Genomic DNA, 12,758 nt, shown 5'->3' on the forward strand with positions numbered 1-12,758 from the left:
ACTGTGGGGAGAACAAATCAATTCCATCCTCAAAGTAGTCCTGAGATGAGTTGTTTTAGTACAAACTCTGGTCACCAGTATTAGATCGAAGTATATGTCCAATGGGTATGGCTAATGTTCAATTAGACTGCAGAAGGAATCAAAGATGTCCAAAACTGGACAATCTGTAAGCAAGCATAAAGATAAAGGTTTATAATATTTAGGTGCTTTGTTACCAGAGCACCACTTCTAATAAAGTCCACTAAGTCCTCAAGGGTGGAACACTGACTCTGGAAACATGTAGAAATATTTCTCCACTCTGACAATCTAACATCAGCCCTCAGAAAACTGGGATACAGGAACCTGGATCTGACAGAATAATGTTAGTCACTTTAACTACTCCTCCTCTTTAAACATGTGGGATTATGTGGCAAATCCTCAAACATTGATGGGTTAAGTGACGTTCTGAAAGTTTATTTTATAACAGCAACGGGACCCGTGAGTGAGTTTACTTTATCAATTTAAGCGTAGATGCAACTGTCAAATCACTACAGGTTTTTCTTTCTTAGTATTTTATTTTTTTCTTATTCTTACAGCTTGCAGACCCTTCCAGAGGGGCAACAGGTTGCAACAGATATACACATCAGGAATACAGTTTTTAACAACATTTTAATGCGCATAAAAAATAAACCAAAGTTGTAGGTTATATTTCAGTCTAAGCTCAGCCTAGTACTGTGTCAATTTTAATAATTAAACAGTAATGCTTCTTTACAGTTACCATATTTCCATTTCACGATGCACCTATTTCGATAGGAAAATAATTAATGATTTTTTTTATGGCAAGCGCCAACAATTAAAGAAACTTCTCAAAAGTCAAGTAAGGAGACTAAAAAAAAAAGTGACAGCAAAGGAAGAGAGCAGGGAAAAAAATCACAGGCAAATACACCAATGTTGATAAGAACATTTGTTCAGGAGTTTATTTTAACATGTTCTTTAGATATCATTTCTGGATAAGTTCTCTTCATCACTTTAAATACTCTTATCTGTGTGGCCCTGTCATATAATCACTGTTTCTGGGACCACTTCTTGTGGAAGATCCACTACCTCCTTGACAGTTGCAGTTGGGGCAGTGGTGATGATGTGGAGGAGGCCGGTGATGGTGGACCGAAGAGCCCGATGACATAGAAATAGCAGAAGCAGCCGCCATCATGGGCATGGAGAACCACGGATTGCAAAATGGCAACAAGCTGGCCAGGTGTGCTTGGGCGGCCGCTGCAGCAAGGTCAGGGTACATGCCTTGGAAACCTGGCATCCCCATCATAGGTCCAAAACCAGCAGCCATGGGGGGCATGAGATGGTACACTGAGGTAGCTGAAGTGGTGCTGCTAGTCTCCACAGCATGATTGCCAGCCCGGATCAGGCCGCCATGTTGTGACGGATGAAACTGAGTCATTTGGTTTACTTTAGTGCTTTGCTCTGTAGCTATATGGTCGGCTGGTCTTACTGCAAGGGCAGGGGGAGCCGGATTGCTAGGACCATTTGTGTTCCCAGTATTGGTGACTCGTTGATTGCTGAGGTTATTTTCAAATGCAAATTTTTGCTCATTTTCCCTCGTAGGTGACACTAAGTTGTTCTGCTGTACAGCTAATGTCTGTATTAGTTGTCTTGGGCCTCCTGGTGTCCCCCCACTGACAGGGAAGTCACTATTGGAATCCCCTTCTGTGCAGTTAAGATTAGGAATCGCACTTTTAATGCCAACTCTTCGCTTCATTCTGGGCAGCAGGTGAGGGTAATCTCTTCTGAAATTCAGGTTATGGTAAAACTGAAACTGAAATGAAAATACCATCATTTTATTAATCACCAAATGGATATAACTGACTTAACCTTTTCAATTTTGAATTCTTTTGGAAGCACTGTAACTGGAGCACACCAGAACGTTGCCTTAGCCTTACAGGGCTGTGGCTATTGAAACTTTCATCACTTTCTTAAGCATCTGAAGTATATTGGGTTGCCAATATACTTCTAGTTGGATGAATCCCTGAACCCATCATCACATGACCTGCCTACAACCCTTCCAAGCTCTGAGTAGCTCAACTGCCTTTTCCTGCTCCTGCTTTCTATCTTTCTATGTTTCCAAGGGTCCATCCTTGTGCCATTTCACCTTCTCACATCAATTGAAATGCAAAGACTCGTGATCTGAGTGAATGACTGCCCATCATCAAACCGCCCTTATTTATATTCTTAAACTAAAATTCGCAAGAGCTCAAGAGAAGCATTGTTAAAAATAGCAATTTTCTTCCTGGGTTTTTTTTCTCACAGATTGCTCACCGCAGTGTCTTGAAGATTGTTTTTAAACTCCTGGAGGCTGCTGAGCAAGTCTGAGAGATCGGCTGCTCTCATTATACATGTTGCAGAGGCTTATCCTTTGCTAATGGACTCTGTACATCTTTCAGACAACTTTTCAAATGATTAACTAAGCTTTCCATAAGCAGTCCACAACTATTTCAGTAAAACAAAGTCCCTCCATTTTATTTCAAAATTTCAATAAATGCAAAGTACGATGAAATTCAAATTTTCACGGTTAATAATTATTCTTCCTCTCCCCCTGCTATTTTTATGCAACGTGAATAAAACAGCTTTTTAATTTGTATGTCTTGGGTGATGATAAACAGTGGTGAAGAAATATCTATTGCCCATGTCTCTTTAGATGTTAAGAATTAACAACGTAATAAAGGGAACTGCAAGTCTAATAAAGGCTAGACCAAAAGTTTAGAGCAAGATTTCTTCCCTGGAGTGCATTTGTGAGCCACCTGGATTTTTAAAATAATCCTGCATCTTTCAATATCTGTACATAATGAGGAAAATAAACTTTATTGAAAGATTGAAATTAGGAGAAATAGTAAGCAATAATGCTGATATGTGTAATCCTTGGTAAACATTATTGTTGCTGGCATTTGTGTTAGGACAAGAGATGTACAGCACACAACCAGACCCTTCGGTCCAACTCGTCCATGCCAACCAGATATCCTAACCAAATTAGTCCCATTTGCCAGCACTTGGTCCATATCCAGATGCCTTTTAAATGCTGTAATTGTACAAGCCTCCACCACTTCCTCTGGCAGCTCATTCCATACACGTACCACCCTCTGTTGCCCCTTTGGTCCCCTTTATATCTTTCCCCTCTCACCCTAAAACTATGACCTCTAGTTTGCCTGACAAACCTGTTAGAATTCTTTGAAGAGGTAACACATAGATTAGACCAGGGAAATCCAATGGATGTTATCTATCCAGACCTCCAAATGGCCTTTGATAAGGTATCTCATGGGAGGCTGTTGAGTAAGGTGAGGATCCATGGTGTTCAAGGTGAGCTACTGGCATGGATTAAGAATTGGCTGTTTGATAGAAGGCAGAAAGTTGGGATAAAAGGTTCTTTTTCGGAATGGCAACCGGTGACAAGCGGTGTCCCGCAGGGTTCAGTGTTGGGGCCGCAGCTGTTCACTTTATATATTAATGATCTGGATGAAGGGACTGGGGGCATTCTGGTGAAGTTTGCTGATGATACAATTAGGTGGACAGGCAGGTAGTACTGAGGAGGTGGGGAGGCTGCGGAACAATTTAGACAGTTTAGGAGAGTGGTCCAGGAAATAGCTAATGAAATTCAACGTGAACAAATGTGAAGTCTTGCACTTTGGAAAAAAAAGAGTACTGGTGTGGACTATTTTCTAAACAAAGAGAAAATTCATAAAGCCAAAATACAAAGGGATCTGGGAGTGCCAGTCCAGGACTCTCAACTTGCAGGTTGAGTCCGTGATTAAGAAAGCGAATGTAATGTTGTCATTTATCTCAAGAGGATTGGAATATAAAAGCAGAAATGTGCTTCTGAGACATTATAAAGCTCTAGTTAGGCCCCATTTAGAATACTGTGTTCAATTTTGGGTCCCACACCTCAGGAAGGACATACTGGCACTGGAGCGTGTCCAGCGGCGGTTCACACAGATGATTCCTGGAGTGGTAGACTAACATACGATGAATGGCTGAGGATCCTGGGATTGTATTCATTAGAGTTTAGAAGGTTAAGGGGAGATCTAATAGAAACTGACAAGATAATGCATGGCTTAGAAAGGGTGGATGCTGGGAAGTTGTTTCTATTAGGCGGGGAGACTAGGACCCGTGGGCACAGCCTTAGAATTAGAGGGGGGTCAATTTTGAATGGAAATGAGGAGACATTTCTTCAGCCAGAGAGTGGTGGGCTTGTGGAATTCATTGCAACAGAGTGCAGTGGAAGCTGGGATGTTAAATGCCTTCAAGGCAGAGATTGATAAATTCTTAATCTCACAAGGAATTAAGGGATACGGGGAGAGTGCAGGTAAGTGGCGTTGAAATGCCCATCAGGCTTGATTAAATGGCGGAGTGGACTCAATTGGCCGAATGGCCTTACATCCACTCCTATGTCTTATGGTCTTAGTTCTGGACTCCCCCAGGGAAAAGACCTTGTCTAATTATCCTATTCATGCCCCTCATGATAATTAAACTCTATAAGGTAACTCCTCAGCCTCAGTCTATTCAGCCTCTCCCTGCAGTTCAAATTCTCCAACCCTGGCAACATCCTTGTAAATCTTTTCTGAACCTTTCCAAATTTCACAACGTCCTTCCAATAGGAAGGAGACCAGAATTGCACGCAATATTCCAAAAGTGGCCTAACCAAACTCCTATATACCCGCAACATGACCTCCCAACTCCTATGCTCAACGCTCTGACCAATAAAGGAAAGCATACTAAAAGCCTTCATCACTATCCTGTCTATCTGTGACTCTACTTTCGAGGAGCTATGAACCTGCACTCTAAGGTCTCTTTGTTCAGCAACACTCCCCAGGACTTTACCAATAAACGTATAAGTCCTATTCCGATATGCTTTTCCAAAATGCAGCGCCTCATATTTATCTAAATCAAACTCCATCTGCCACTCCTCAGCCCATTGGTCCATCTGATCAAGATCCCGTTTTACTGAGGTAACCTTCTTTACTGGAAGAAAGTGAGGACTGCAGATGCTGGAGATCAGAGTCAAGATTGTGGTGCTGGAGAGGCACAGCTGGTCAGGCAGCATCTGAGGAGTAGGAGAATCGACATTTCGGGCATAAGCCCTTCATCAGGAATCTCTGAAACATCGATTCTCCTACTTCTTGGATGCTGCCTGACCTGCTGTGCTTTTCCATAACCTTCTTCATTGTCAATTGCACTTTCAATTTTGGTGTCATTTGCAATCTTACTAACTGTACCTCCAATGTTCACATCCAAATCATTTATATAAATGATGAAAAGTAGGGGACCTAGCACCGATCCTTGTGGCACTCGACTGATCACAGGCCTCCAACCTCAAAAGCAATCCCCACCACCATCAGCTGTCTTCTACCTTCGAGCCGGTTCTGTATCCAAATGGCTGGTTCTCTCTGTATTCCATGAGACCTAACCTTGCTAACCAGTCTCCCATGAGGAACATTGTCAAACGACTTACTGAAGTCCATATAGATCTCGTCTACTGCTTTGCCTTCATCAATCCTCTGTGTTACTTCTTCAAAAAACTCAATCAAGTTTGTGAGACATGGTTTCCCACGCACAAAGCAATGCTGACTATCTCTTAATCAGTCCTTGCCTTTCGAAATACACGTAAATCCTGTCCCTTAGGATTCCCTCCAACAACTTGCCCACCACTGATGTGGTGTAAGTGTAAGAAGTATAACAATTGTAAGAACTCAGAAAAGGTTCCAGCAATTCACAGTTTCTTTCCTAATCTTCTCATGTCCACAGCAAATCTGGAACCAAACCATAAGGAAAAACATGAAGCATATTGGACAAAACTGCCCATAAGTGGGGAGCACTGAACATTTGTCAATCAAGCTGCAACTTCAGATAAAACTAAGCCTAGGCTGCATTCGACTAACCCAATCAGGTAATATCAACTGAATACGACTGAGAGAATTGATTAAACAACTCATGGATCTCTTTTGGCATTGCCCATGGAAAGTTAGTACAAAGCAACTTCCTCTCAGGATACTGAGATTTGCTACAGGTATCGGTGGTTAGGATCTGGAGTATCTTAAGTGAGAGTTGAGAGTGTGGTGCTGGAAAAGCACAGCAGGTCAGGCAGCATCCAAAGAGCAGGAGAATTGATGTTTTGGGCATAAGCCCTTCATCACTTTCTCCTATGGTATGCTGTAAACAAGGAATGGTGGCGTTCAAATAAGGAGTGCTAAATGTACATAACAAACTTGATATACATTGCATATGTTTTCCTGCTTCGGTATGTTAATTCACAATGCATTGTCACGAATATTTTTAACCACTCTAGTACATGGTTCTTCCATTACTTTTTCTTTTGTATGTTTTGCTCTCTGCTTGCTGAACATTGTGATTTTTAGGAGGGCACTGTTCAAGAGGGACCTCATGACCTCACCTGACACCACTCATTCTTCGTGCGTCATCCAGACAGTGATTGTTGGGTGGGTTATGTGGTCAAAGGCAGCATCAGCCAACATCAGTACACACTTAACAGTGATCCGACTGGAATCCCAAATACATTTTAGTCACAAGTGCAATCACTTGGGCTGAAATCAATTATTCAAGCACATGAAGAACTAAACTTACATTAAACCTTGGCTTTCTGGCTCAATAATCCAAAACAATATGCATCTACAAACTGAGCCATCTGATTTTAATTGTTATGAATGCATTTGGTTTACATATGGTTCAATATGGAGATCATTCCTGGTTGCTGTTTAAGAACAGGGTGAGTCCCATTTTTACAACCCATGAAAGAACACAATGTGTTGGATATATTTCTTCAGCAATCTGTCTGTTGCATAGTCTGTTGCATATCTACTTGGGCAGATATCGCATTGACATGAATCTCCAACACATATTCTCTCAATTGCAGGTCTGTTATTGAAAGATGTCCAGCCTCCAATTCATTCTGACATCACAGATAATATAATTAACATAGCAACAGGGAATGACCTACTATGGCATCATCACCTTAGCAACAATGTCAGTCACTATAGCAGGTCAACCTAGAAAAAATGTACAGGTCAGGAAGTTGTGTCCATTTATTCCATGAGTGACTCCAACCTGGTCATAATCTAGGAGCATTGTGATGATCAAGGTTGTGAGTTAAATAAGATTACATAGACAGCTAGCACTTGCCCATTATTCCAAAGACACACCATTAAAGACTTAAATTACCTTTATTTACTATGAACGTAAGGAGAATGTGGTTGGTGAGAGGATAAACTGGTCAACAGACTTGGAACTAGTTCTGTCAGAATGTTGTTGGCAGCTTGGAATGGCTCTGGTCACATTTAACAGACAATTTTAATAATCATAGGAAAATGCATAACTTCCTTATAAAACTGCCATTGAACTCTACCATCTCCTTTACTGTAGGATTAAACAGCTTACTTAAGGCGGGCACGACAGACTTTTAAAAAAAACATATATAAATATTTTGCTATTTGCTCACAACAACTACTGGCAGTGTTAAATGCAGCTGCTTGCTGTTGGAACTATTATAAACATGACCTAGGAGGCAATAAGCCACATCTCAAACAGGCAGTCTCAGAAATGTTGAGCATCTGCTGCTACCGACTGATGTTGACCTTAAGCCATCCACCTACATCTCCAGTAGATTGAGGTGTCTCAGAACAGAAGGCAAGAGAGGTTTGGGTTTTGGAGGGGACGAGGGGACGGGGGTTGTGTGAAGGAGGGAAATGTGCGTCCGTGCGACATCAGCGACAACAATTGTTTGTTACTCTAATACTTGTTTTTGCTTTGATGCGTTTTGTTTCTTTTTTTTTCTACCTTGGTCATTGAAACTGCTCCTTTTTCTTCAGCAATGAATTCAGAAAGAGAGGCAGATCGTTGAAAATCTTGGCGGATTTTGCTAAAACCATACAGATTCAGCTGCCGAATGAAACTTTTCATGCAGTCAGTTTCAAAAATCCTAGAGGGACCGCGCCGCTCCAGCACCTCTTTCTTAAAGGATTCCTCATCTATAACTACACAGTTTCCACCCTCGTCCCACCGGATGGATGCAAACTGATCGCTCTCAACGATTTTCCAGAGTTTTTTCGGGAAGGTAAGTGACATAAGGTCAGTGTCACCTACCTCCTCGTAGTAGACCAGCCGGGGTCTTTTTAAAACCGACTCCTCAGTCAAAGCTTGGAGAGCATTTTCTTCCAAAATTGTCCTCAATTCTGAGTCTCCTGATGCTGTCTGGTCACACCCGGAGCCGGCTGAAAGCACTTCATGTGTTTTGTCAGAAGAGTGAGAGATTTGTTTCTGATCAGAGCAAACAGCGTCCCCCGATGAAGAATTTAAGTCACCTTCAGTGTCGCTGTCCTTTTCCACTTTGATGGTTTTCTGGAGTGCAGACATTTTTTTGCTTGTATTCAAATTTTGGAAAGAAGTGAGGGGGGGGGGGGAATGCTGGGAGGGAGGGGGAGAAAAAGCTGCTGAAGGTGTTGTCCTTTATTGGTGCCACAGGGAAATATCACAAGGCTTCCACGCCGCTGATTGATTTTGGGTGCACCACACAGGAGCCGGAGCTGGGACGGAATAAGTTGGCTGATGTGGTGGGGAGGGAGGGGGGGGGGCGAAAAAAATACATCGTGAGGAGTTCCAGATCGTCATAAAACAAAACCACCAACGCGCTCAGAGCCGTCACAATGCGGGTTGCCACAATCCACGGGCCGTCACAATAAGGAAACCTTCACCCCCACCCTGGAAAAATACTGTCCATCCTCCCCCCCCCCCCACTCCCTCACCTCTTCCCCTTTACACAAAATCCTGAAAAAAAAGGGCTGGAGATCAGAAACGAGGAAGGAGGGGTCGCTGGAACCGAACTCTGATTTCTCTGTCTCCAGACCCGCTGAGTTTCTCCAGCAATTTTCTTTTCAACGGCAGAGTTTCAGCGCCAGAGAGTCTCCTGGGCCTGAAGCTTGTTAAGATTTTTGCCTAATTAGTGAAAAGAAGAATCTCCGGTCTGATCCACGATTACTAAACTAATTAGTGGAGTTAAGAGGGTTATTTTTCCCTCCCGCTAGCAGGTTCATCCTGCAGCGCCAATTCTGCTCACCAAAAGTGAGCCACTAGGCACTCACATTCCATGCCCAGCTCCAAGCTAGCGAGGCGGGCATGTTACCCATTTAAAGTTCGAGAATACGTTGGGATTGTTTCGTCCCCAAGACCTCTAATCATTTGCTTTACCAGGTAAAACTGCGTGGCGGATGAGCACCAGCTATCCTGAGGGAAACTTAAGAGGGAACCAGCCACTGGATGGTTCAATTAGTCTTTTGCCCCCATACCAAGATCCGATGACAGATTTGCACGTCAAGACCAAAAAGTGTGACGCTGAAAAAGCACAGCCGGTCAGGCAGCATCAGAAATGCCTGATCGGCTGTGCTTTTCCAGTTCCACACATTTTGACTCTGATCTCCAGCATCTGCAGTCCTCACTTTCTCCTTGCACGTCAAGACCGCCAAAGACCTCCATCAGTGTTTCTTCAAATTATAAATTTATATTTACTTTTCGATGTGCTGCCAATCCTTTCATTGTCCTCATCAACAGTCAGAAAGCTTTGGAGCCTTACCAAAACCCACTGCATGGAAATCTGCACACGAGATTACATTCACATCAATGTAACTATCCAATAAACCTTTCTTCAAAATGACTTCAGACGAGTAAAGATCGCCCAGGGCACCATTTTGCCTTATGGAGAAAGTGTGGCTCATTTTGCAAGATACACTGACCATTGCCCCTCTTTGAGCTATAAAATAATTGCATCAATTGCTCCTGAACCACATGATCACATTCAGCAGCATCAAAGGTATCCCACTCTTCATTGCATGTTTCATTGTCTGCTTCTCCTGCATTCCCAACAATAGTTCTCTGTGTCAATGATCAAAGTTGATTTTTTAAAAAGTCTGAATCACAAAAGTCTTATGGCGGGGAAATAGACCATTCACCCCATCGTGCCAGCACCTGAAGTTGTACAGTATGGACACAGACCCTTTGCTTCAACTTGTCCATGCCAATCAGATATCTAAATTAATCTCATTCATTTGCCACCATTTGGCCCATATCCCTCTAAATCTTTCCTATACCAGTACTCATCCAGATACCTTTTAAATGTTGTAATTGCACCCGCCTCCACTATTTCCTCTAGCTGCTCTATCTATACTTCTGCATGAAAAGGTTGCCCCTTAGGTCCCTTTTATATCTATCCCCTCTCACCTTAAACTTATGCCCTCTAGTTTTGGACTCCCCTACCCTGGGGAAAAGACCTGCTCTTCAAATGTACATCACTACCTAATGCCAACCTCTTGCCTTTTCCCCAAACCCTTGTACATTATTTTCATTAAAATAATTGTCCAATACTCTGTTGAATGCATCAGTTGAACATGCTTTCACTACATCTCTGAGCTGAACATTCAATTCTCCAACTACTAGATGAGTGGGAAAAGATTTTGTCTCATAGTAACCTTGTTGGGCGGCACGGTGGCACAGTGGTTAGCACTGCTGCCTCACAGCGCCTGAGACCCGGGTTCAATTCCCGCCTCAGGCGACTAACTGTGTGGAGTTTGCACGTTCTCCCCGTGTCTGCGTGGGTTTCCTCCGGGTGCTCCGGTTTCCTCCCACAGTCCAAAAGATGTGCAGGGTCAGGTGAATTGGCCATGCTAAATTGCCCGTAGTGTTAGGTAAGGGGTAAATGTAGGGGTATGGGTGGGTTTCGCTTCGGCGGGTCGGTGTGGACTTGTTGGGCCGAAGGGCCTGTTTCTACACTGTAATGTAATCTAATCTAATCTAATCTAATCTAATTGTTTCCTTCGCAAATCACTTCAAATTTATGCCCTCTCATTTTTGTCCATTTTACAAGTGGGAACAGTTTCTCCCTATCTTTCCAGCCCACACATGATTTTGAAAACCTCTATCAGGTTAAAACAAAAAAGATGAAAATAAACCAACCAGAAAATGTGAAAGGTTTACAAGTATTAGAAAGGAAAAGTGTAGCTAAAGTAAATGTTGGTCCATTAGAAGCACAGACAGGAGAAGGAGTGAGGAAATTAAGGAAATTAGCATCAGCAAAGACAAAGTACTGGAGAAACTGAAGGGACTAAAAATAGACAAATCCACAGGACCTCATGGCCTACATCCTAAGGTTTCAAAAGAGGTAGCTGCAGAGATAATGGATACCGTAGCTATTCTTTTCAAAGATTTCCTAGATTCTGGAATGGCATCTGCAGTTTGGAAGTTACCAAATGAAACACATATTCAAGAAAGGAATAAGAGAGAAAACAGGCATCTACAGATCAGTTAAACTGACACAGTCACTAGGAAAATCTATTATTAAGTTATATCTAAAACACCACACACAAACACACAAGGGGCTTGAAGAAAATGTGCATGTCTTGAAGTTTGTAAACAAGAGATAAATGAAGAAAGTGGAATTCAAAACTGTAGAAACCCCATATTTATCTTTTTAATTAAAAAAAACTTCTAGCTGGGTGAACTTATTAAACTTGAAATAGATTTTGGCCAGTTGCATTTCCAAGAAAGGTTATACTTGCAGTTGTTTAGCTAATGAAGAGTCAGCCTTTGACCTGTGGTAAACTACTTTATGATGGTGTGATCTAAATTATATATTCTTTGAATTAGAATGAGACATTCATTCTCAAAGTATGTCATAATATAAAACTACAGATACCTTCTATTGATGGCCAAACCTTCAGAAATAAGTATTGCTCTACAGAACGCAAATTGCATATTTTGATTTGCAAATCAGCAAAGATGAAGAGTTATCCCCGAGTTACGTTAATGGAATAGAAAATCAGCGGTAATGTGTAACTGATGATTTGCTGGCATAACCTTTCACTTAATTGGCAAAGACCAACTTCCTCTCTTGGCTCACTAGTTTGGCAACGACGAGATAGATTTAAATCTAAAAACAGCAAGTGCTGAAGAAACTCTGCAGAAGCTGCTCGTACTGTTGAGTTTCATCAGCACTTTTTGTTTCAATTTCAGATCACCAGCATCTGCAGTAGTTTGCTTATATTGTAAGTGTAAATGTACACTTAATGATCAAGAAAGCTGCTAACATCAACACCTAGAATCAGAAATTAGGACTGATTACTGAGACAAGGTCCCGCAGAGATGAAAGTCTCCATGGAACACTAACTCAAAATGAATCAGCTCCTCGAAGAGAGAAAATAGCAACAACAAGAATGCCCTGTATGATGACTCATCACATTTACACTGCACTCCTGAATTGCATCAGATTTCTGCAGATGAGTTTCCGCAGATTTTTAAGAATATAATACATTCTCGACAGTACACCGGTGTAATTACATTCTAAACTGCTACAAGTGGTAAAATAATTTAGTAACTTGTTGAATTCCAGAAAGAATGATGGCAAGTTGTAACTCAACTCTACAGAATCTTTTAATAAATGTGGAACTGAAGATCCCAAGGGGAAATCTCACTTTGGAACTCGAAATAGTGCTAGAAATTTCATCTGGAAACCATTCGTAGCAGGGTCACAATTCTTGACGTTCCACAGTTTTTTTTGACTCCTCATTGAGGTGCACTATGATCATATAATGTGAAGTCAGGCAGATGACAGAGATTTGGGGATGGGTGGCAGAAGCCATGGTTGGAACAGCAGAAGCCTGAGAGAAAATGTCTTTATTCTTCTAATGTGTAAGCAGTACTGTTTCTGTACAAATTCAGCA

The 12,758-nt window shown here is 41.9% G+C and overlaps 1 protein-coding gene across 1 annotated transcript; it reads right to left on the bottom strand.

Annotated features, from left to right (window-relative positions):
* Positions 1-1,018: 1,018 nt before the first annotated feature.
* Positions 1,019-8,133, bottom strand: LOC122557457 (heat shock transcription factor, Y-linked-like). Its single transcript, XM_043705216.2, has 2 exons — positions 7,831-8,133; positions 1,019-1,807 (listed from the first exon to the last, which is right to left on the bottom strand). The coding sequence occupies exons 1-2, from the start codon at positions 8,116-8,118 to the stop codon at positions 1,019-1,021; spliced, it is 1,077 nt and encodes a 358-aa protein (XP_043561151.2). The 5' UTR covers positions 8,119-8,133.
* Between the last annotated feature and the right edge of the window lie 4,625 nt (positions 8,134-12,758).

The sequence above is a fragment of the Chiloscyllium plagiosum genome, unplaced genomic scaffold (assembly GCF_037043375.1).
Source record: "Chiloscyllium plagiosum isolate Xiang-an unplaced genomic scaffold, Cpla_swu_hap1 HiC_scaffold_11, whole genome shotgun sequence".
Taxonomy (NCBI): domain Eukaryota; kingdom Metazoa; phylum Chordata; class Chondrichthyes; order Orectolobiformes; family Hemiscylliidae; genus Chiloscyllium; species Chiloscyllium plagiosum.

What these genes read in the sequence shown, in the direction of transcription:
- LOC122557457 (XM_043705216.2), bottom strand. Translation starts at nt 8,118, where the DNA reads ATGTCACTTACCTTCCCGAAAAAACTCTGGAAAATCGTTGAGAGCGAT. An exon ending in GAGCAGTTTCAATGACCAAG is followed by an intron (nt 1,808 to 7,830) that starts GTAGAAAAAAAA and finishes TTTTCATTTCAG; the next exon opens with TTTCAGTTTTACCATAACCT.